General features: G+C 36.7%; 1 protein-coding gene across 4 annotated transcripts in view; it reads left to right on the forward strand.

The window, feature by feature from the left end:
* DPY19L1 (dpy-19 like C-mannosyltransferase 1) overlaps positions 1 to 23421 on the forward strand; it is a 93936-nt gene that overhangs the window by 51626 nt on the left and 18889 nt on the right. For 3 of the 4 annotated variants that reach the window (XM_032304164.1, XM_032304165.1, XM_032304166.1), the window contains exons 9-14: positions 1096 to 1195; positions 3656 to 3733; positions 11350 to 11436; positions 13551 to 13610; positions 14156 to 14236; positions 20198 to 20299. In XM_032304164.1, coding sequence (XP_032160055.1) covers positions 1096 to 1195; positions 3656 to 3733; positions 11350 to 11436; positions 13551 to 13610; positions 14156 to 14236; positions 20198 to 20299 — 508 coding nt within the window. The remainder of the gene's footprint in view (positions 1 to 1095; positions 1196 to 3655; positions 3734 to 11349; positions 11437 to 13550; positions 13611 to 14155; positions 14237 to 20197; positions 20300 to 23421) is intronic. The other variant, XM_032304167.1, reaches the window with a different exon arrangement.

Consider the following 23421-nt stretch of genomic DNA (forward strand, 5'->3'; position numbering starts at 1 on the left):
TCTGCAGAATTTAGGAGAAGCTGGTGGAAGTCTGTTACACCAAACCCTTTGGATGGTCCATTTCCCCCTGTGATGACTTTAGCAGCAGTAGAGCAATTATGTGGACTTGTCTCTTAGGTAGTATTTCTAGACAGGCCTCTCTCTGAATGTGGGATGTACTCATTCCATTAAAACTTTCGGGATTTTATCTAATAAAGTGATTTCATAGCTCACAAATAGGTGACCTAGATTTTTAAAAGACTTGATTGAGGGACATGATAGAAAGAGTTGGATTAGAATAGCAGAGGGGGATGTCCGTGGAGAAGGGATACTTAGGGAAGTAAAGAAAGGCATCTTGTGGTGCTTGGTGCCCCAGGTAGGTTTATCCTGAGGAGCATTTCTTTAAGGTGCAGACCTAGTAACCTTGAGATGCTGCATATACACTTCACTTTGTGAAGGCGTTAAATGTTTTGGGGGCTTCACATGAGCTGATTTAGGAGAAAAGTACTTCTTAAAACTAGCATGAAAGATAAAATTACCTCACCTTTCTAAAAACCCCCTAAACTGCAAGTCAGGACCAAAGAGAGGCCTTGGCTCCAGATTGGCCCCTGGCCTTTCTCGCCTCTTCTCTTGTGTGTCCTTCCGTGCAGGACCCAGCTGTCCCCTCACATCCTCCACGGAGTCGCCCACTGCTCGGCCCATAGTCTCAATTCTCTTTGTCTGCAGAACACTGCTATCACTTGGAATATGCTGCTCTCTGTGGTTTTTTATAGACATTCTCTGTCTCTCCAAATGAAGCTATTTGATGCAGCATTAAATATGTTCGATTATGAATTTACCAAAATAGAGTTTGACAAAATTCAATGGAAGTACTGACCCAGCTGCCCTCTCTGTCTTTGGCAAGCTTTGTTTTTACAGTAATAATGGGCATTTAGTTTTCACGGAAAGTTGTTGTAATTGAGTGTCGGGAAGTATAATTTCGAATCCATTGGTTCATCTTATGTCTGGTTTATGTTATAATGAGATCATGTTTAGAGATTCTAATTTGCAGCAGTTTGGGCCCATGCTAGAATACCTTGTGGTCAAACTTACTGATGTTTATTTTCTCTTCCCAAGGGCTACAAAACTTTACAGGGGAAGCTTGATTGCACTCTGCATTTCCAATGTATTTTTCATGCTTCCATGGCAGTTTGCTCAGTTTGTACTTCTTACTCAGGTAAGGTACTTGGATATTTAAGCTGAATTAAGCTTGGTATATTTTATTTTGTGAACTCATTTGTGTAAAATTATAGAACTGAGATCTTATATGATTCTTAAAGAAAGTTCAGGGTAGGCAAATATGTGAGATTTATTTATTAGTGAATATTAGTTATTTACTTACTAGTAGAATGCATTTATTGAATTCAAATCAGTAAGAATCCTTTGTTATTCAGTATTGTTAGTGTCCTTAAAAGAGGACTAGCACTATAACTTCAACCATTTCTCTTAAAAAATGTACTTCTTTTATGATGAATGCTGTGCATTCTTACACATAGGATAAATGCACGTAAGATAACATAGGACAAATAAATAGTTCTTATTTATATAACTCCTCTACCAGTCTGTAATTTGTCATTTTTCTGTGCATTCTTGCCTCCCTCTCTCTTCAAGTAGAGGTGTATGGAGCTAGGTGAAGATGCCTGCTGAGAGAGGGAGTAAACTGTGTGCCAGGCTCTCCCTGTGCTGCTCCCACCCCCAGCAACTTCTGCTTCTCTCTCTGCTGGCCGTATTCATTTCATATAAAGAGGCTTGGAGTTGTTCTGCAATCTTCTGAGACATGTCTTGCTTGAGTCCTAACTCTATCCACTAGCAGTTTGACCTGGACAGACTGCTTAGCTGTGCTTAGTTTCAGTTTTCTCATTGGTGAGATAAAGAAAATAAGGGTTAGGATCAGATGAGAGAGTGTGTATAAGACTGAACACCGTGCTGAATACTTAGCAAGATGTCAGAAAGGTTAGCTGCTTTTTTCAGTATTTTTTTAAAATTTTTTATTTTTTATAAACATATAATATATTTTTATCCCCAGGGGTACAGGTCTGTGAATCGCCAGGTTTTTCAGTATTTTTAAATTTTTTTTTTTTTTTAAAGATTTTATTTATTTTTCAGAGACAGAGGGAGAGAGCGCGAGCGAGCACAGGAGAGAATCTATTTGTACTTAATTCTTTCTTTGATCCTACCTTTTAGATTCCTTTGTCTTCTTTAGCGTGGTGACATTTTAAATGTTCCTGGTTAAAAATGTTCCTGAAAAGAAAATGAAACAAAAAAGGTCCCTGAAAGACACTTCTTAAAGATTCTACCCTTGTAGGTCCACTGTGTATTGCTTGGCCCTGGGGTGGAAAGGGAGAGTTCCCATGTCTTCCAGCTAGGGGTGATGACCTGAGTTTTGGGGGGTGAGTGGGAGAAGGTGTTTCATGGAGTGCGGGGCTTATGTCGAGTAACAAGGCACACTTCCTCACAGTTACAGTGTCATATGAGTCTCCTCCTTCAGCAGGGCAGTGTTCCCCGTGGATAAATCTGGGGAAAGGGAAATCTTGTTTTTCTTGCTCATGGGAAAATCTGTCATAGATTTTGGATTACTTGGAGGTAAAAAAAAAAATAATGAATGAAACTTAAGTTATATCTTTAAGTATTCAGCTACTTTGCTGCTTATTTATACCATGTTTGTGTAGCAGGGGAGGCATGGGATTTAATCTGAGTTGCTTTCTCCACGAAGAAGGGTGGAGAGGCATTGCGTGGCATAGTAACTACATTTTACTAAGAGGTACACCATCATCATTTAGTCAATTAACTCACCTAAATAACTCCAGTACTCTTTGAATTCTTGGTCAATACCTACGCAGGTTTGTTCAAAACTCTAAAGAAAGTTAAAAGTAATGAAAGTACTCCTTCTAATTTGAAATTTGATAAATTTGATTACAACGAATATTTGAATGTTTGTTCGAATGAACACTAATGGAGATTCTTGTAAAGAGTGACTAATAAGCAGAACTTATTGCATTTTTACACACATGCATTACGCAGTTACTTTTGAGATTAATGTGCCTTTCCCAATTATGTATTAATTGTCATCAGTTATAATTAAATTTTCGTATTTCTTGATTGGGCAAAAGCACTTTGTAATTGTACATGTTGGCAGTAGAGTCACCCTGACATTAAAGTGAGAATTGTTTTTGAATAATCCACAAAGTAGATAATTCACAAGGTTAATTGAGAGAGCTGTTCATGGAAGAAAAAAATTCAATCTATATTTGCTATATTAATATATTGACTATATTCAATAATAATTTGACAGGTCAGAGAAAAATTAAAGAATTCCTTTTGAGGGGCGCCTGGGTGGCTCAGTGGCTTGGGGCCTCTGCCTTCAGCTCCAGTCATGGTCCCAGGGTCCTGGGATCGAGTCCCACATCGGGCTCTCTGCTTGGCGGGGAGCCTGCTTCTTCCTTTCTCTCTGCCTGCCCCTCTGCCTGCTTGTGATCTCTGTTGAGTAGACAAAATCTTTAAAAAGAAAAAAAATCCTTTTGAATATAAATACAAATCAGTGTGAGAAAATAATAAAAAATAATCTTTTTTTCATTCTTATAGCTATTCATTACATATGTAATTTTTATTTGTAATTTAACTTCTTTTTAAATTTCAGATTGCTTCATTATTTGCAGTATATGTTGTGGGATACATTGATATATGCAAATTACGGAAGATCATTTATATACACATGGTAATGGTTTAAATTTTTTTTTTTCCTTTTAGTTTGACCTTAAAACAAACTCCTGATTAGTATTTGTGTTACACATGGTTGAAACTAGTTGTGACAGGATTCCATAACTAAAACAAGTGTCATCCAAATGCTGCGATATAATTACAGGCCATGTTTTAAATAGGCCACCCAGAAAATTTTAATTTGGGTCATATTATCTGATTTGAGATTGTGCCTGACTTCCTATAAGTAAAAGAGATAATTCATGAGAGAAAAACAGGGAATGGTATATTATCTAAGAGGCTTCTGTTAAAATGAAAGAGAATGTTCGTTTGCTGTGCACCAACTATGCAGGCATGTGGGTCATACTGCAGAATAGAAATATAAGGATCCCCGCATACATTTTGGTGGAGTGGAGCAAGGTGAGAGGACAGAGGATAAATAATAAACACCGTAAATGGGCAACTTATATATAGTATGTTAGAAGGCAGTAAAGGATGATCAAAAAAAGAGAAAAGAACAACTCATGGTATCCCAGGGAGATCAGGAGGGCCAGTGTAAGGGGGCAGGGGATTAAGATAGCAAATGAGGTGGTGAGGGTAGGTCTTACTGAGGAGAGGAGAATGTAGCAAAGATTGGGGGGGAGGGGGTAGTGAGCTAAGTAGATGTCATGAAGAATATTCTTGGTTCTAAGACTGCATGGTTGATTTTGAGGAATGTTTACCCTTTAAAAACATGTCTTCTTCTTGTCATTAGCTCTACAATTTTGATGTTTTCTTTTTCCTAAAATTTTGATGTTATTATAATATGCCACATTATTTTTTATTCTCTAATAATTGATACATATTAAAGGACATTATAATATGTATAGGGAAGTTATGAACAAAATTATCATATGAACAAGCTTGAGCCCCCCTCCCCCACAACTGAACACTAGAGCCGTCACTGCTTAGAATCCCTTGTGTGCTCTGGGGATGTCCCCTCACTTCTAGAGAGAACAGCTATCCTGACCTTTTAAATTGTAACTAGCTTGCTTTTCTTTATGACTTTACCATATATGTATTCCTAAACAATACATCTTTATTATTAAATATTAGTATTTTTTTTAAGTTTTATAAAAATGGTATCTGTTTATCAGACTTATATTTTTACTTAGGTTTTTGAGATTTGGATGTTATGGATTGCAGACATTTTCTTCCCTTTATATTTTCCATTCTATAAATAAAGCACAGTTTATTTGTCCATTTTCTTGTTGAAAGACATTTAGGGTCTTTTTCCCTCTTTTTTTCTTCTTTGAATAATGCTGAATGTTGTCACACATTCCTCCATAATGAGGCATAAACGCTAAGAGTTTCTTTAGGGTCTTTACCTGGTAGTAGAATTCCTGGGTGGTAAATTATATCCATGTTCATCTTTTTAATTTAATCCTATATCGTTTTTCAAAATGATTAGACTACCTTGAACAGTAATGTATAGTATTTTAGCTCATATTATTGTACATCTTCTTTTATTTTATCATAAAATGGGTGAGTATAAAATGGTATCTTATGGCCTTAATTTGCATTTTCTTTGATTCTCAATAAAGCCAAAGGTCTTTTGATATGTTTGTGGGCCCTTTGTGTTTCCTTTTTTGTGACATTCCTATTTTTGTAACATTCCTATTCAAATCATTTTACCAGTTTCTCTCTTATATCCAAGAGAAAATGGCATCTGTTTTATTTGCTGCAGTAAAATCCACTGTTTTCATTATTTATTTTTATGCTTTTATGCTTCACTTGTTCCTGATTTGGCCAGCTGCTTTAAGCTGGCTTCTTTGTCCTTTTAACATATCCTCAAGCTTTGAGCACTTCTTAAAAGAAATTAATAAAAGCTAAGCTTCCTCAAACACTTTTCTGTGTCTGGCTGCGTGATCCTATGTGTTTTTCCATCTAATATGTTACTGTGATGAATTATATTAATTGATATTCTGCATTAAGAAAACCTTGCTTTTCTGGGCTAAACACAACTTTTATATATTGCTGGATACACTTTGCTGCTGTTTTGTTGGGATTTTTAAATCTTTGTTCATGAATGGGGTTGGACAGTAATTATCCTTTCTTTACACTTGGCTTTTTTTCCCCCCAAACTGTCTAAAATGGCTTTTGTTTTTTCTTATGCATTGCAGTAAAAAATCAGAATAATTGGTTAGCATTTAGAGTCGGTCAGCCACATGGCCACATAGGTAACTGTGGATGAGGTGTTTGATTCAATTACAGTTATAAAAGTACTAACATTACGGAGGTTTAATTTGTAGTAGGACCTATCTTGGGTGAATGGTTTGTTTTACCATATGACTTACTAACTATGGAACTGGTTTCTTACTGTGGAATATCTTCTTCCATTATCCCTTTACAAATTTCTAAATCCCTATAGTTACATAAAGGAAAAAAATACAGAATTGTTTCCAAAAAGGAATTTTTTTCACATTTTTTAGTGTGGTGAAATACACATAACATTTCCTGTCTTAATCTTTATAAGTGTACTTATCAGTGGTATTAAGTATATTCATTCAGTGTTTACATCCACCACTGCCGTCTCCCAAACTCTTTTCATCTGGTGAAACAGAATCTCTATACCCATTAAACAATAACTTCCTATTCCCCTTCCTACCCGCCCCCAGCTCCTGGAAACCCCCACTCTGCTTTCTATGTCTATGATTTTAACTTTGCTTGGTACCTCATGTAAGTGGAATCATGCAGTATTCGTCTTTTTCTTAATGTGCTATTTTACTTAGCATACTAATGTGCTCAAGATCCACCCATGTTGATGCAAATTGAAGGATTTCCTATCTTATGGCTGAATGATTTTTGCATCATGTATATATGTGTGTGTATGTATATACACACTGTTTTAAAATCTATTTATTCACTGATGCAAATTTATGTTGTTTCCATGTCTTGGCTCTTGTGAATAATGCCGCCGTGAATATAGGAGCACAGATATCTCTTTGAAAACTTGTTTTCATTTTCTTTGGGATGGCTGGATCTTATAGTAGTTCTAATTTTAATTTCTTAAGGAACCTCCACACTATTTTCCACAGTGGCTGTACCAATTTACATTCCCACCAACATAGAAAAAGGATTCCTTTTTCTCCACATCCTCCTCAATACTAACCTCTTGTCTTTTTTATAATAACCGTTCTGACAGCTGTGAGGTGATAGCTCATTGTGGTTTGGATTTGCATTTCCCTGATGATGAATGATGCTGAACACCTTTTCATGTACCTGTGGACCATTTGTGTGTTTTCCTTAGAAAAATGTCTGTTCAGGTCCTCTGCCCATTTTTAATCGGATTATATGGGCATTTGATTGCTTTTTGGCTATCGAGTTGTGAAAATGACGTACATATTTTGAATATTAACTCTGTCTGCTAGATGGTTTGCAGATATTTTCCTCCCATCCTGTAGGTTGCTTCTTCCTATTGTGGATCATTTCTTTCTCTGTGCAGAAGCTTTTTCTTTAGGTTGATACAGTCCCACTTGTTTATTTTGCTTTTGTTGACTGTGCTTTTGAGCTTGTGCAGGACTGTCTACATCTGGGCTGGTGTGTGAGGGATGGTTAGCTGCTGTTGAGATAAGAGCTGAAATTCACTACAGATAACTCCGTTTCCCATCGAAGCATTCTCCTGGGAGTTACAAGTCTTGGGAGACTCCCGAGTTCCCACATAGTTCCATTAAGACAAATTTGGGCAGCATAGTTGTTGTCTAGGTGAGGAGATAGATTCCTGCCATTTTCCCAAGATCTTCTGGCTACACTTGACTGATTTGATATCAGATTTATTTTAGCCCTATAGAATTAATTGTAAAGTGCCCCTACCTTGCCTTTCTGTGGTAGATTTTGTGTGAGATGAGAATACTCCCTGAAAGTTTGGTGGCTCTCGTCTGCTAAACTATATGGGTCTGTTGTTTTCTTTGTGGACAGATTTTAAATTATTGATCTAACTTATTTCACAATAAGAGAACAGTTGAGACTTTTTTCTTGAGTAGTTTTTGGTAACTTCTATTTTGCTAGGAATTATCCCTGAGTTTTAAAGTTCGCTAACATAAGTCATTCACAGTGTTGTCTTATGTTTTTGAACCTGCTAAAATACGGATACTAAAAAAAGACACAAATACTAAATAATTTGTAATAATCTCGATTCTGTACCTTTCAAGTTCTCAATTTTCTTTATTAATTTTCAAATTTACTTCCTTGAATTTAAATTCACTCATGTTTTTGAGCACCCAGTTTTTTGTCAAACATTTCCCAGGTTCTAAGGAAATGGCAGTGATAAAAACAATACAAAGGAAAAAAAAAAAAACCAAACCCTTCCTTCATGGAGCGTATATTCTAGAGTACAAAGAAACAGATATGTAAGTTAAACAGTTATGGTAAATGTTAGTAGGTATTGTAGTTTTTCCGGCGAGATAAACACAACACCAGGCAAAGTGGGTGCAAGGCAAGATTTATTAAAAACACTCTCCGGCAAAGTTTCAGGGCTCAGAAGAAGGGGAGCCAGGAAAGTTGCACCGGGAGGAGGTGGGCACCCTCTGGCGAGGTTCCACCACTCTGGAAAGCAGAGTGGCAGAAGTCGCGCCCAAGGCATGGAGAAGGGGGCTTTTAAGGGGCCTCCAGGGGAGTTCAGGGGTCTTCTGGCAAGTTTCCCTTACTTGGATATTTCGCCTGCATGTCAGGGTCCCATTGGTCCAGGGGAGCCCGGGGCGGGAGGGTTTTCAGATTCCTGCTTGGGTCCTTGTTCTCCTGTCCCGAGCTCAGGTTTTGTGGCGGGGACTTTCGCTATCTTAAGTAGCCCTTTCTTTCTGCCAGCCTGCCAGGTATTAGTGAGGAACAAGGAGCGTGGGATTTGCTGACTATGTGGGGGAGGTCGGAGTTGAAAAGGGTGTAAAGACAAGGCTGCTCTGAGAAGTTACATGGAGATAGATTCAGAAGTTGAGGTAGCCAGCCACTAGGGTAAGAGAAACAGCAAGCAGAAGCGCTCTGCTGTGGAGGTGTACCCGCTGTGTTCTAGGATGTGCAAAAGATGGCTGGATTGGAGCTAGATGGGGAAGAATAATGTGAAATGAGGTCCCAGATGTTAGTGGGGTAGGCCCTGCAGGGTCTGGAGGTGTGGGAAAGGCTTTTGGCTTTCCCTTAACTTGAGAATCGAAACCTTCGGAGCATTTGAGCAGGGCACTGACCAGACTGACTGCTGAGGTGGGAATGGACCTCAAATCTCTCTCCAGACCTTTAGCACCTCCTTTTTTGATACTACCTTATATTTGTTTCTTGAATACCCTTGGCATTGCTTCTTGGTTATGAATCTGTTTATGCAAAGTGATGTTATTCTGCTAAATTTTATCAAAATTGATTTGGAAAGTTTAGAGTTTGTCTTAAATTTCAGCACTTATGGGAAAAAGCTATTGTTATAAAATTTTGAGGATTTAGTTGCTTACCTGTTCATAAGTACAGGAGAATAACATACCATGAAAAGTTAAGTTTGTTTCTGGGAATGCAAGAATGATTTGACACCATTAGAAATTATATCACTATAACTTAGCCATCAGTATATTTTAAAAAGATCAACAATATGATTATTTCCTTTGATGTTATAAAGGCATTTGATAAGTCAGTAGCTATTTCTGATTTTAAGATCTCAATCAAATGAAAATAGATGAGTGTTTCATTGCAATCTTAAATATATACATATACATCAATTCAAAAGCTAGTAGTATCACACAAAATGATGAATCAATAGTTGTATTCCCATTAATACCAGAAGCTTGACAAATATGCCATGCTTAGTGACATTACTTAGGCATTACTTAGTGGCATTACTTAGGTTTATTGCAAGAATATTAACTAATACAGTTGACTAAAAAATAAGGCTTTTGAAAATTTGAAAGGAAGATGAAGAAATATTATTTGTAGGTGATATGATTTTGAATACCAAAAAACCAAAATTTATAAACTAATTACTACTGGAAACAATCAGTGTGTTCATTTCTGCATATTTAACATAATGTTTCTATATGCAGTCAGAAAATATGATGAGAGGGGAGCGCCTGAGTGGCTCAGTGGGTTAAAGCCTCTCCCTTCGGCTCAGGTCATGATCCCAGGGTCCTGGGATCAAGCCCCACATTAGGCTCTTTGCTCAGCAGGGAGCCTGCTTCCCCCCTCTCTCTCTGCCTACCTCTCTGCCTACTTGTGATCTCTGTCTGTCAAATAAATAAATAAAATCTTTAAAAAAAAAAAGGAAAAAAAAGAAAATATGATGAGAAAAGATTCCCTATACAATAACAAAAATAATACACTTAGAAATAAATTTAATATGCAGGATCCATACGAGGAAAATTTTACACCCCCCATGAATGTAAAGGAACACTTAAATGGCAACAACGTGTGTTATTTTTGGATGTAAAGATTCAGCAGTGGACAGATATAACTCTAAATATGACATGATGTACATTATTGAATAAAGTGGTTCTAATAAATATGTCAGCTTTTGAACCATAAGCTGATCCTGAAATGCAGATGGAAATTCAAATATATGGATCAAAAATAAAACTTCTAGAAGAAAACATGGATTATTTTATTTTTAAAAGCTTTTCTAATTATAGAAGACCTAAGGGAAATGAACGATAAATTTGACTAACATAAAAATTTGGAAAATAACCGTAATACAGAAATACCACAAAGATAAAAATGAACTTAGAAAAATATTTACAATGTATTTGCCTGATAAGGAATGATATTTTCATAACATATAAAGAGAGCTCTTAAAATAGCTAAAACCTAATAGAAAAATGGGTGGTAGGAATAAGCAATTCAGACCCACAATAAAAACAACAAATAGAAGAAAAGATGCCTGTCTCACCAAGTATTAAAACAATGGAAAAGTGAAACAGTGAGGTAATGTTTTTCTTGGTTGAGATGGTCAAACATTTTAAAGAATTGATAAGGGTGTGTATCAGCAGGAACTCTCATGTCCTACTGGTGAAGGAGTAAATTGGTACAGTATTTTTTATGGCATTTTGTCAATATTTTTCAGATTTCAAAATGTATATACCCTTGATCCATCAATTCCACTTCTAGTAATTTATCTCATGAGTGTGTTAACTTGTATCTAAGATACACACCTAAGGATGTTTATCATAGCAGTGTTTGTAATAGGGAAAACCATGTAAGAGCAAAATAAAACTAGAAAGTACTTACCTGTTCGGCAGTAGTCCTAGGACTGGTCAGTAAATTATGGTATGACTCTAGAGTGGTGTACTTTTTTCAACTATTCAATAGAATGAATTAGGTTGGTTTGGATTCATATGGAAAGCTCTCTGAAACAGAGTAAAAGCAAGCAGTAGCATCGCTTATGGGCCAAGTTTCCATTTGTGGTTTTTAAAAAATTCAAACTAGACTTTGTACTTGTGAATGTTTTGAGGGATGCACAGGAAACTGTTGATGGTGGCGATCTTTTGGGTTTTAAGTGTGGATAGGATGTGGGCTGTTTTCATGGTATATCCCCATTTATGTGGTTTGAATTTCATCATGGGCATGTGCAATTTTCAGAATAAAAAGCTGTGTTCTTTTATGTGCATTAATTATATTTTTCTTGGATTTTTCCAGATTTCTCTTGCACTTTGTTTTGTTTTGATGTTTGGAAACTCAATGTTATTAACTTCTTATTATGCTTCCTCTTTGGTAATTATTTGGGTAAGTGTCTCTTAAGTACATGGCTATTTTTGAAACTAATGGTTCACCAGTTTTTAATCACTGGCTTGGGATTGGTGAGGGATTTTTGATAAGAATTATCTCAGGCGTTTTTACTGATTTTGTATATATGTAATAGAGTTTTCCAGTATTCCCTTCCCCAACAGGAAAGGAACACAAGAGTTCATACCAGAAATACTAACATAGCAACATAGCACCTTGTCTTCTATCTGGACTTTGCCCTTTCTCTTTCCTTGTTTTTTCTGTCACATGAATTTTGGTCCAGGGTTCATTTTAGAAAGGTTTTGTGCTTTCTTCTTTTTCTTGTTTCTTCCCCTTTGCGGTTTTTCTCCTATTTCTGCTCCATTCTCTGACCCCCTTGCCTCCCTGTGGCGTCTCATAGCAGTCTCTCCTGATTTCACTGTGATCAGAGGCTTGGGGCTTTGGGTTCTCTTAGGTTTTTTTTTTTTTTTACTCTTTGTGTCTATTTATGTAAAATATTAAGATAGTTTAAATCAGGTGATGATTCAGTTATATTTTGCTAAAGCACTGCAAAGAGCAGATTTCAATAATTGGGAGACTATCTTCTAGAATTAGAGCAAAAGGTAAAATGTCATCTAACCCCTGCCACTTTTGGCAGGATCACTTAAATATAAGTCTTCCTAAATTTAAGGACTTCCAGAGGTGGGTATGGCTTTTTTATGAATAGGCTTCACCATTACAGGGTTTTGTTAACCTAAAAGGAAAAAAAATTCCTATATTTCAAGTGCACATGCTTTAGTATTAGGCTGCTTTCCTGAAGACAAAAGTGCATTGTGCTGTCTTAATTGAACTGTATTCTGCTTCTCAAATAGTTGTTTAAGTTACCCAGATTATTTTGGCTTTCTTAATTTCTAGAACCCACGAACAACTTGGGAACTTTGTATTTCTTTGTCCCATTTCACAAATAATATTTAAGATCCTGTTTCCCAAGAATATGCCTCTTCCTAGTCTGGACTGCTTCCCTTTTCAGGTTGTGTGGCTCAAGTATGCTTAGTCACAGATGTTAGCAGTTACCATATGGGCCTGTGGGGTTTTCAGCAATGCCAAAAATATCATTAATGGAGTTGCTGTGCTTTGAGATTAATGATAGTTCTTACAGTCAGTGAATTCTGTTTGTAATCAGGAAATGTAACAGTACACTCGGTTCTATATTTACATGTGTTCACAGGCAAGCCCTGCTATTACTTAAAGTACACGACTCTTGAAACTTGTGTTCAGGTGCCAATGAAATCCAACCCAAGTACATTTGGCAGGAAACTTCATTCCAGGACCTATAATGTATCAGGTTTTCTTTTAGGTGCTTGACAGTAAGCTGTGTCTTGGGTATGAATTAAGCATATTTATGAATATTTCATATTTGGGTGTATAAAAATAAATGATGCCAACAGTTACAGAATATAGAGAATGTATGCATATATAACTATAAACACAAATTTGCTTATTTTTATTCGTAGTAATCTCTTTGAAACCTAAATCATAATACTTTTTGTATTCTCAGATATTCAGAAACTTCTGAAAGATTTAATTTGAGTTCATGTATTTCTGTATTGATCTCCAACCATATTTTTGCCAAGTTTGAAGTAGATTTAGTTCCTTATAGGTACCATATGTGGGAGTCTATTAATTTCCTAGAGAGAGAAAAGATTTGGTAGAAGAGAAGTATTTAGTTGATCCATTAAAAACTCACTTGTAGTTTATTCTAAGAGTTGATAATTTTTAACTTAAATCTTACAACTGTAAGACACCTGTCTAAAATTATTATATACTATATGTAATAGCACACACGTGTATATATGAATGATACTGCTTCTGAGGTAAATCTGAGATGTAAAATCCATCATAGAAATTTATATTTGGTAAATGTGTTTTCAACTTTACGAAGTCACTAACTGATCTAATCTACATTGGATAAAACAGGGCGATTTCTTAAAGTCAGTGAGCTTGTTGTAATGCTATATGGAACATTGACAATGTGCTGAATTTTAGATTCTTGAGAGGCTTATTATTTAGAAATGTTTTTTGGTACTTTATGTATGTAAGTATTAACTGTATGCTATGTTTTTTTCTCCATGAAGGGTATACTGGAAATGAAACCGTATTTCCTGAAAATAAATGTATCCGAACTTAGTTTATGGGTAAGAATCAATCTGTTTGAATGCATAAATTTTTCCCTTCCTAAAATATATCATCAGTTTTATGTCTTACTTTTAAGGAAATTAGCTATTCTTATGTAATCCAGGAGATCTAATAGCTTTATGATGTAATTAAGGCTCAATTTTAATGTGCCAAATTTCCCTTCTCATGTGGCAAGTTAAAATTAATATTGGGTAGGTGAAGTATTCTGGTTTTACTTACTTTATCACCTATGTTTTTTCTGGGGAGCAGTGCATGTGTAAGAGACTGTTAGTAGAAGGGGAATGTAACTGCAATTGCTGTGTAAATCTATAAGATATATTAATTTTGATAGTATCATATGTATATATTTTTATTTTTGGTGATAGCCCCTTGATTTTGGATAACATTCTTTAAGCTACATTTTTTAGCATCTTTTTTGGGGGTATGGAAATATTTATTTCACATGTGATTAAAGCATTAATTTTTTTCTTCATTGGCTATGTCTAAGGAATGTCTGTATGAAGCATTAGTTTATTTTTGTTTTGTTTTGTTTTCCTTTTTTTAGGTTATCCAAGGATGTTTTTGGTTGTTTGGAACCGTCGTGCTCAAGTATTTGACATCTAAAATCTTTGGCATTGCTGATGATGTAAGTACATTTTTCTTTAACCTGGAAGACTTGTGAAGAATCATACAGGCTAATAATGAATTACTTGAGTTATTAAAGTACCACTATTTAAGCCAAATTCTAATATGAAGTCTATTCACTTATTACTTTATATAGTTATGATAATAGAAAGCAAATATGACTCTGTGTATAGTCTCTATTCTCCAGTATTAATTTCTTGACTCAATCCTGTTATTTTAATTGGTCTTTCTGTATCACAGAGATTTTAAAATTTTAAAGCAAGAAAGCTCTAAAGATGAGCTCAAATTTTAGGGTATATACAGTCATTTTTCTCTGGTTTCTTTATAATCCTTTGGTAACACATCAGTATGCCATCTTCAGAACCTCTAAAAACTATAGACCATATTATAGTCTTTTTCCCAAGCCCGTTTCCTGGTCGGTGCTTGTGAAAGATTTATTTATAGGTAATGTAATCCAAGTTAGTCTTATTAAGAGAAGGGGCTTTTGTTGTTGTTTTGTTTTAGTGTTCGGGTAGGAGAGAAAATAAAATGAGAAGAATTCTGCTTTATAACTTTAAGAATTCTTCTTATTCATAATTATTTTGCCTATTTTATTTTGGTGTTTTAGTAAACACATTGATTAAATTTAAAAAAAGAAGCAGCACAATATCCCACACAAAAAGAGTAAAGCAAATCTCATATTTTTTCTGTAATGTATTTTAATTGGCTATCTTTCCTTCATCCATAATAGATTAAAGCTACAGTTTTGAAACTGGGTTTTGTGAAGTCCTGGAATTTGCATACCTTCTGTGGGGGTCTGTCTACTTCCCAACTTCCCTGGCAGCCTTTCACCCAGGGCAGTTGTGCTTTAATTTCTCACACACTGGGCAATTATGAAGCTTTTCATTTGAACAAGGGAATTTTTTGCTTTAAAATGATTGAAAGCAACTGGGTTGTTCATTGGGTGATCTACAACCTGTGGAAAGTAGAAAACTATAGTCTAAAGTTACTTACTTACTCATTCAGTATGTACCTGGTGATAGAATGTATCCTAGAGATACAGAACTGAGTAAGATTCGGTCTAGTGGGATTTCAGGACCATACATAGCAGCTCTAATATAATGTAATAAAGGCTGTGATAAAAGCAGGAATGCACAGGAGAAGAGTCAGAGAAGGCTCCTGGAAGTCCGATGAGAAGAGGAGCGCTACAAGGTCATTGAGTAGTGAGGATACAGAGAATGAGTAGGAAGAAAGGGGAGACAGCCCAAGTTTGAGGGGAGTAGAATCTGTCTCCTCACTGGGGAAGACTATCCAGTTATGGTACTGATTCAGATAAAAGTGATGTTGTGATTTCTGTCACACCCTGATGTTGTAGCAAGGACCAAACAAATTAGAAGTAATTCAATTGCAACTTCAGTATTTCTAGAAATCTGTAACACTGATCCAAGACATCAGCTCATAGATTCTGAATTGTGACATTGGTTAAATAAGAGACTGGCAAGGCCACACAGCCTTTAAGAAGCATTTCCGCTCACACTTCTCTATTAAGATAATCAGACACTGCCCTGTTCTTTAGGAACCACGGGAGCCATTTCTCAGTACATCCTCACTTCCCATCCCTGCTCCTGTCAACACTCTCCCTGGTAGAAGTCTGAGGTTGTTTACCAGGGAAGCTTAGTCAGTACTTAGAGACACATAGTTTTTGCTGGGGGCTGGTAACGTAGGCACCTTCTGCCTGGCACGTATCTAAATTCCAGACTCCCAGAAGGAATGTGGGTGCTCCGCAGAAACCAGAGTGTTTTAGGTACAGGGAGCCCCTACTCCTTCTCACTTAGGCTGGTAGGAGCCATCTGAAATCTAAGTTCCCTGATGCCAGCCAAATACCAGCTTTGCAAGCAGATTTTTCAAGGATATCATCGGGCTCACTATGTTAACTCTCATCTGAACATCAAGTTTGCCCCATCTCTTCCTCTCTTCCAAGCCTTCTCTGTCTTCCGTGAATCTGCATGCCACCTCCCAGCCAGTTATAGATTAGTGAAGAAGCTGGGCTTCGGGATCCCTCAGCCTATGTGTGCAGTTTTCCAGGCCACCAGAGATGGGAGGATTGGTTTACCCCCTTGTTGGTTTTCCCATTTCCAGAATCCCTGTAAAGTCTCTAGCTCATCTGCCAGTCGGCTGTTCACTGCAGGGATGATGCAACATTAGGCTGGCAAAGCATTGCCTGCTTTTTGACTCTTTTATTAACAGTGTCTCTGAGCATAGATTTTTTTGCTCCCTGCCCCCAAACAAGTCAGCACCCTCCCGCAGCAAAGGTTCTGCTTCTCATAGCCAGCCCCACCCTTGTGGACCTCTTGGGCCTACCAACCCCGGGAAGTGGCGTTGCTGCTGAGGGTGGATGGGAGCCTCCCAGGCAAGAATGCTGCCGACACCCACTGTTTCCCTTTGGAATTAATCAGATTTTGTAGGGATGAGTGCTTCTCAATTTGTTTTCTTTTTGGTCACTTTCTAAAATGGGATATGGTTATTTTTGACAGTTTTTTTCTAATTTTATAGGTGTTATTGGGGGAGGGGACTTGTCAGTTTCTACCTTTGCCATTAGGAAGTAAAGTCCCCATTTTCATTGATTCTTGAGTGTTGATCTTTGTATTTCTCGGATAACCTCACTTGCTCACAATATATTATTCTTTCTATAGATTGTTGGATTGGTTGTTAATATTTTTAAGGATTTTTATATAAGGGAGGTTATTAGTATGTCATTTTATTTTCTTATAATGTTTTTGTCTGGCTTTGGTTTCAAGGTAATGCTAGCTTCCTTAAATTCTTGGGAAGTGTTCAATCTCCTATTTCTATTTTTAAAAATTTATTTATTTTAGAGAGAGAACACGCATGTGTGTGAGTGCATGCAGGGCAGGGGAGGGGCAGAGGGAGAGAATCTCAAGGAGACTCCCCACTGAGTGTGAAGCCAGACATGAGCTCCATCTCATGACTTAGGGTTAACCCATAGAGATAGGGTTAGGATTAGGGTTAGGGTCATGACTGGAGCTAAAATCAGCAGTTGGGGGGCACCTTGGTGGCTAAATGCTAAAGCCTCTGCCTTTGACTCAGGTCATGATCCCAGGGTTCTGGGATCGAGTCCCACATCGGGCTCTCTCTCTGCTCGAGAGGGAGCCTGCTTCCCTTCCTCTCTCTCTGCCTGCCTCTCTGCCTTCTTGTGATCTCTGTCTGTCAAATAAATAAATAAAATCTTAAAAAAAAAAAAAAAAGAGTTGGTTGCTCAACCAACTGGGCCACCCAAGCACACCCAATCTCCTCTTTCAAAGAGAATTTGTATAGAGGTGATGCTATTTCTTCCTACAGTGTTTGGTAGAATTTGACAGTGAAGCCTTCAGGGCCTGGAGTTTTCTTCATTAGAAAATTCTCTACTACAAATCCACTTCCTTTAGGAAGTTATTGGTTGTTTAAATCTTTAGAGGAAACTTACCTATTTCATATATGTCATCAAATGGATCATGTTTTTTTTAAAAAAATTGTTGTAGCTTTCACTTAGTGAAAATTCCTATTAAAATTTTTGCATATATGTGAAATGGTCTTTTACATTCTTTTATTATCTTCCTTATTTGGATTCAGAATCAAGATGTGTTAGTCTCCTATAAGGAGCTGGTTTTTGAGGGTTTTGTGTGTGTGTGTGTGCTGTTTTTCCTGCTTTCTATTTACTATATTCATATTTTCAAAGTACCACCCTTTTTTGATTTTTTGAGTCTTCCGGTTTTGCTGAATTGCTCTTTGTCACCAAATTGTGTCATCCTTGTTTCTTATGTCTTTGTGCTTGTTCTGTAGCTTTTTCTAATGTTCAAGGGAAAGTGCTTGGCTCTTTTGTTTTCAACCTCTTTTATTTTCTGATAAATGCATTTAGAGCTATAAATATCCATATTAGTAATATTTTTTCTGTGTCTTACAAATTAACTATTTTGAGATTTTCTTTTTAGTCTGAAGGTTATTAAGTTTTATGTTATTTGGTTTCTAGCCAAAAAGATTTTCAAAGCCATTTCTAGTCATCTTACAATTTTATTGCATTTATGATTAGAAAAAAATAATTTGTATTATATTGATTCTTTGAAATGTATTGTGGTATGGTATATGAACTTTTAAAAAATATTTTACTTATGTTCAAAGGTAACATGCATCCTTTCTTTGTGAAGTTTGTGTTTTCCATGAGCATATTAATAATAATATTCAGGTGTTATATTAACAGTCATCTGCCTTTTCTATTTTAAAGGGAAATATTTAACATTTTCAGTGACCACGATCAACCTATCCTACTTCCTACAGTATTTTCAGCTCTTTATACCCTTTGAATCTATACTGTGAACTACAGATATGTTCATCATACATATGACCTGTCTTTGCTCTTCACTTTATGAGTATAGAATGTCATTTGTTGTCTCTTTTCATTTATTTTTTGCTTGAATTCAGTTTTGTGAGATGTTAACGATTGCTAACCTAGATTTCTTTGGTTCAATTTTATCTTATGTTGTTGTCCTCTTCCATTTTCAACCTTTCTACATACTTTTGTTTTAAACATGTGTCTTGCAGACAATATAAAATTTGAATTTTTTCCCTGAAATCCAGTTTGAGCAACTGTCCTTTAATTTGTGAACTTAAGGTCTTTGCATATATGGCAGTCATTGTATTGTGACTTATTTCTTCCATTTTGTTTTAGAGTTTCCAACTATTTTACTTGCTTTTTTGATTCTTTCTCCTTTTGTTTGGATGGTTTTCTTATGCTATTTAAGGCACTGTATATTCTCCCTTTTTTTTTATTTTTTATTTTTTCAATTTATTTATTTTCAGAAAAACCGTATTCATTATTTTTTCACCACACCCAGTGCTCCATGCAATCTGTGCCCTCTATAATATCCACCACCTGGTACCCCAACCTCCCACCCCCCCGCCACTTCAAACCCCTCAGATTGTTTTTCAGAGTCCAAGGCACTGTATATTCTCCCTTTTGATTTCTTAAAGTTATCAGCGTACATTTCTTCCCCAACAAAATAAAGTATTTTGGAATTCTTTAGCACATTCCCACCATCTCTTAGTTCCTACTCCAGTCCTTTCCTGCTTCATGTACGTATCATTTAGGATTTCAGCTATGTTTGTTTTATGTAATTTCCCTCTTTTTTTTTTTTTGTTCTTGTTTTTTTAGACAATAATGAATTGAAAATTTGGTAAATGCTTTCTAATTTGGTAATTGCAAATAATCCTACTTTCCTCACATGACTTTTTATGGGAGTAGATGAGACGATGTACGGGAGAGCACTGGGTAGCATGTAAAGAATCACACATAGAACCGATCAGTATTTAAAGGTGGATGTTTTTCCAAAGCCTGCCCATTTTCTACTTCTTTCAAAGGGAAAGTGGGCTTTTTTTTTTTTTTTTAAAGTGGGCTCCATGCCCAGCAGGGTGCCCAGTGTGGGTGGGGCTTGAATTTATGACCCCGAGGTTGACCAGAGCTGTGATCAACAGTCGGACAATTAACTGACTGAGTCACCCAGGCATCCCTTAATCCCCTTTTCAGAAATCGATATTAATGTTTTCTTTTCTTTCACTCTATTGCACTCTGTCCCTTAGGATTGACAGAGGTCTGCGTGTGTTACCAAGCCCGCTCCCCCTGGTAGGTTCAGGAAAAGGAGGTGTTGTACAGTGTATTTTCTCAGGCTCAGCACACTGAGCAGGGAAAACCCAGGGATAAAAAGCCTTTGGTCTGCTGGTGATGGATCGTGGAAGGCGGGCGTTGCTAGAGCTATCATTTGCCAGCAAGAGAAGGGGAACCATGAAGTTGCAGTGTTTTAACAGAAGCAAGTCTGGCATGGGAACAGCGAGCTCTGTGATATAGTGAAAGCTGTTTTTAAATACTATGAAGATTAAAGTGCATTACTACAATATATGGCATAGTCTAATGGTACCCCACGTTATTCCTTCCTAGGCTCATATTGGCAACTTATTAACATCAAAATTCTTCAGTTACAAGGATTTTGATACTTTATTGTATACCTGTGCAGCAGAATTTGACTTTATGGAAAAGGAGGTAAGATGCGATTTCTAGTTTTCCTTCCTCAGGTTTTGGTCCATTCATTGTTCATAAAGGGCGCTCCTCTTATCTCAGACTCTCCTCTGTGCTCTTACCTCAGTGGGCGGAAAAGGAAAATGATGGCTTGGGGGAGGACATTCCTACTACTGTTAGTATGGTCTTTTCTCATTTTGATAATTGAGAAGCATGCCTTCAGACTAGCAATAGTGTTTTGGATGAGTAAACACGGAGGCATTTCAAGTAGCCTCGTTTCAGGGATGCTGCTCTCGAGCTCTCACATTTCCATTCACTCTGTGGTTGTTGATTTGAATAATCTCATTGCTCTGAAATATCATTGAGTACAACTTTTTCATTCCAACAGTGTTTTTCTTTCTAAAACTGTATTCAGATGTTTAAAAAGAAAGCAGAGAGTAGCGTGGGGGGTTGTGAGATGGAAGTCTGCTAGAGTACTTGAGGTTCTTGGACAAGCAACTCTCGTTTGTTCTTCTGTCATGGCTTACTAGTTCCTAGTGGTATGCTGCGAAAAGATGCTGTGAGAACCAAATGAGATATGTAGAGAAGGATTTTGACATTTTAATGATATTTTGTATAAAATATGTTGTAGCGATCAGTGGGCTGTCTTGGTTCAACAAACATGTATATATATGTATATATAGTTACAGATATACCTATAGATAGAGATATATAGATGTGTGTGTCTTTTTTAACACCACCCATGTGGCCCCAATTTATTATGATATTTCATTATCTATGAGACAGTTTCCTTCACAGCTCTGTGTGTGTATTTCTTGCACACACACACAAACAATACTCTAGTTCCCCTGATCCTGCTAGGTGGCTACGTCTGTGTCCTGAGTTACAGACCAGGGGATCATAGTGTACCCCACTGCACACTCTTACCAACCAGACATTCTGAATTGAGCATGTCCTGCAGATGTACTGTTTGCTCCAGTGATCTGTCAGTCTTCATTCCCAGGTTCTGGCAAATTTTGACACATAATGGCTAATATATAGTGTATGAATGATAGTATCGAGCCCGCCAGAAGAAACTAAAGAAGAGTGTCTTGTGAGACATTCAAATGCATGTTCACAGAAAATCAAGACTCCTTCAAGCAAGTGGTAAAGGAAGTAGAGGGTAAAGCTCGGTAGAGCGGGAGGATATGGCGGAAGTCCTTGGGCATTATTGAGGATATTCATGCCACTCTAACCTGAGAGTATGCAGCATCGGTGAGATGATAGAAGAAATTGTTTATTGAGGCATAGTGTGACTTCAGTTATTTTGAAGAAAATAACAAAGCTGTTTGCAGCCTGGTATTCCACATCTCTGTAGGTATCCTCCCAGGGCTGTGCTGTAGAGACAGTGTGGTGCCCGTCCCGAGAAGGCATCCATTGTATGATACGCCCAAACACTGAGAGAAAGGAAGAGTCTGTCATGCTATTATACTCATATGGAAAGACATGTATCATGGAATGAACAAGTGGTATGCCCTTATTTGCCTATAATTAACATGTATAGAATAAGGTATAAGAGAGCAAACCTTTAACAGTGGTTTTTGATTAGAGAGTTAATGATTAAATTTTTTGCAGTTTGCATCTTTGAAATTTTAGGCAGTAGTCATATTTTAATTGTATTCTGCTTGAATTTATGACCCTAAGGTTGACCTGAGCTGAGATCAGCAGTCAGACGTTTAACTGACTGAGTAAAAACAAAGAGGGGGATCTTTCCTTTCTAGATATAGAAATGGTGAGCAACACTATTTAAAGTACAGCAATATTAAGGAACATTTTTATGGCCAAAAATAGACAATGCTTGGATAGACCCATGTGTATGTACTTAACTGTGTTTATGTGTATGTACTTGATATGAAATGAAGAGAGAAGCACAGATAAACAGTTAAAATGCATTATTTCATAAATATTTGAAAAATGGGATTTGGGGTGAGGAGTTAGGTTAAAGCCTTGTGTCACATTATGCAATAAACTTCAATTCAGTTAATTAATGTGTCAAAATTAAATGAAGCCTGAAAAATAAATTTGAGAGACATTTCAATGAGTATTAGCTTCATTTTTTAATGAGCAAATAGCTGTTCAAAGCACATATGAGAATGATTAATAGATTTGACTGCATGTAACTTAAAACATCTGTACATTAAATATTATAAAAATTAAAAAGCAAATGACTAACTGGGATGACTCTTGCCATAAATATAACAAATGAAACTAGGGATTAATGTAGTGAGTATAGGAGATTGTCCAAATCAGTAAAAATTACCAAGGACTCTACCCTTCTCCACCACCAAAAATACATCCTCACTCCCACACACATATGCAGAAATGGGGGAAGGATATGAACAGAAAACTCATTGGGGAAGAAATTTTGATAACCAATTAAAATGCAGAACTGGTTCTCATCTTTATTTTTTCTGCATTTTTAAATTTTTACAATGAGCATGTATAACTTTTATGCTTAGAATAAAACAAAGAAATTCGTGGAAAAGGAACTTACAATTCTAAAGCTCACACACATGTACACACACGCCTACTCTTTTCCCTGTGTGGTTTGTTTCCTTTGTATTTGTCCATGTGCCTGTACTCTCCCTGACGGACCTTTTGGAATTGAGGAAATTGTGTACTTTGTTTCCTTTATATTAATTCTTTTATATACTAACTCGAGTCCCTTCTGTGGGTTTCCTACTGAGAGTTACACTGAACTCAGTCACTTCTTATCCCCCTATTTCTAATTTATTGAAATACTATAATCAGTGACAATATTTTATTTCCCATATAGTTACCAGTGAAGTTATTTTACTTCTCCCCTCTGACCCCACTGTAGGACTCCCACTGCACCTTCAGTATCTGGACATGTAACCACTCATGCTGTTCTATCACCTGTGTATCCCTGCCCTTGACACAGTTCTGTAGGTTGGTGTTTTTAATGCTGCATGTTCTGGGAAAGAAGCCTCTCATGCCTATTTCTTGATTGTGTGAAGCTTACTCTCCAGTGGATTCCTCAGGAAGGGCCATAGGATCCATAATCCCTGAGTTTTCACATGTTCAAATATTTTATCAGTGGCTTTTATATGTGAACGGCTGGCTAGATACAAAATCTTTGGCTCATG

The sequence above is a fragment of the Mustela erminea genome, chromosome 11 (genome assembly GCF_009829155.1).
Source record: "Mustela erminea isolate mMusErm1 chromosome 11, mMusErm1.Pri, whole genome shotgun sequence".
NCBI lineage: Eukaryota > Metazoa > Chordata > Mammalia > Carnivora > Mustelidae > Mustela > Mustela erminea.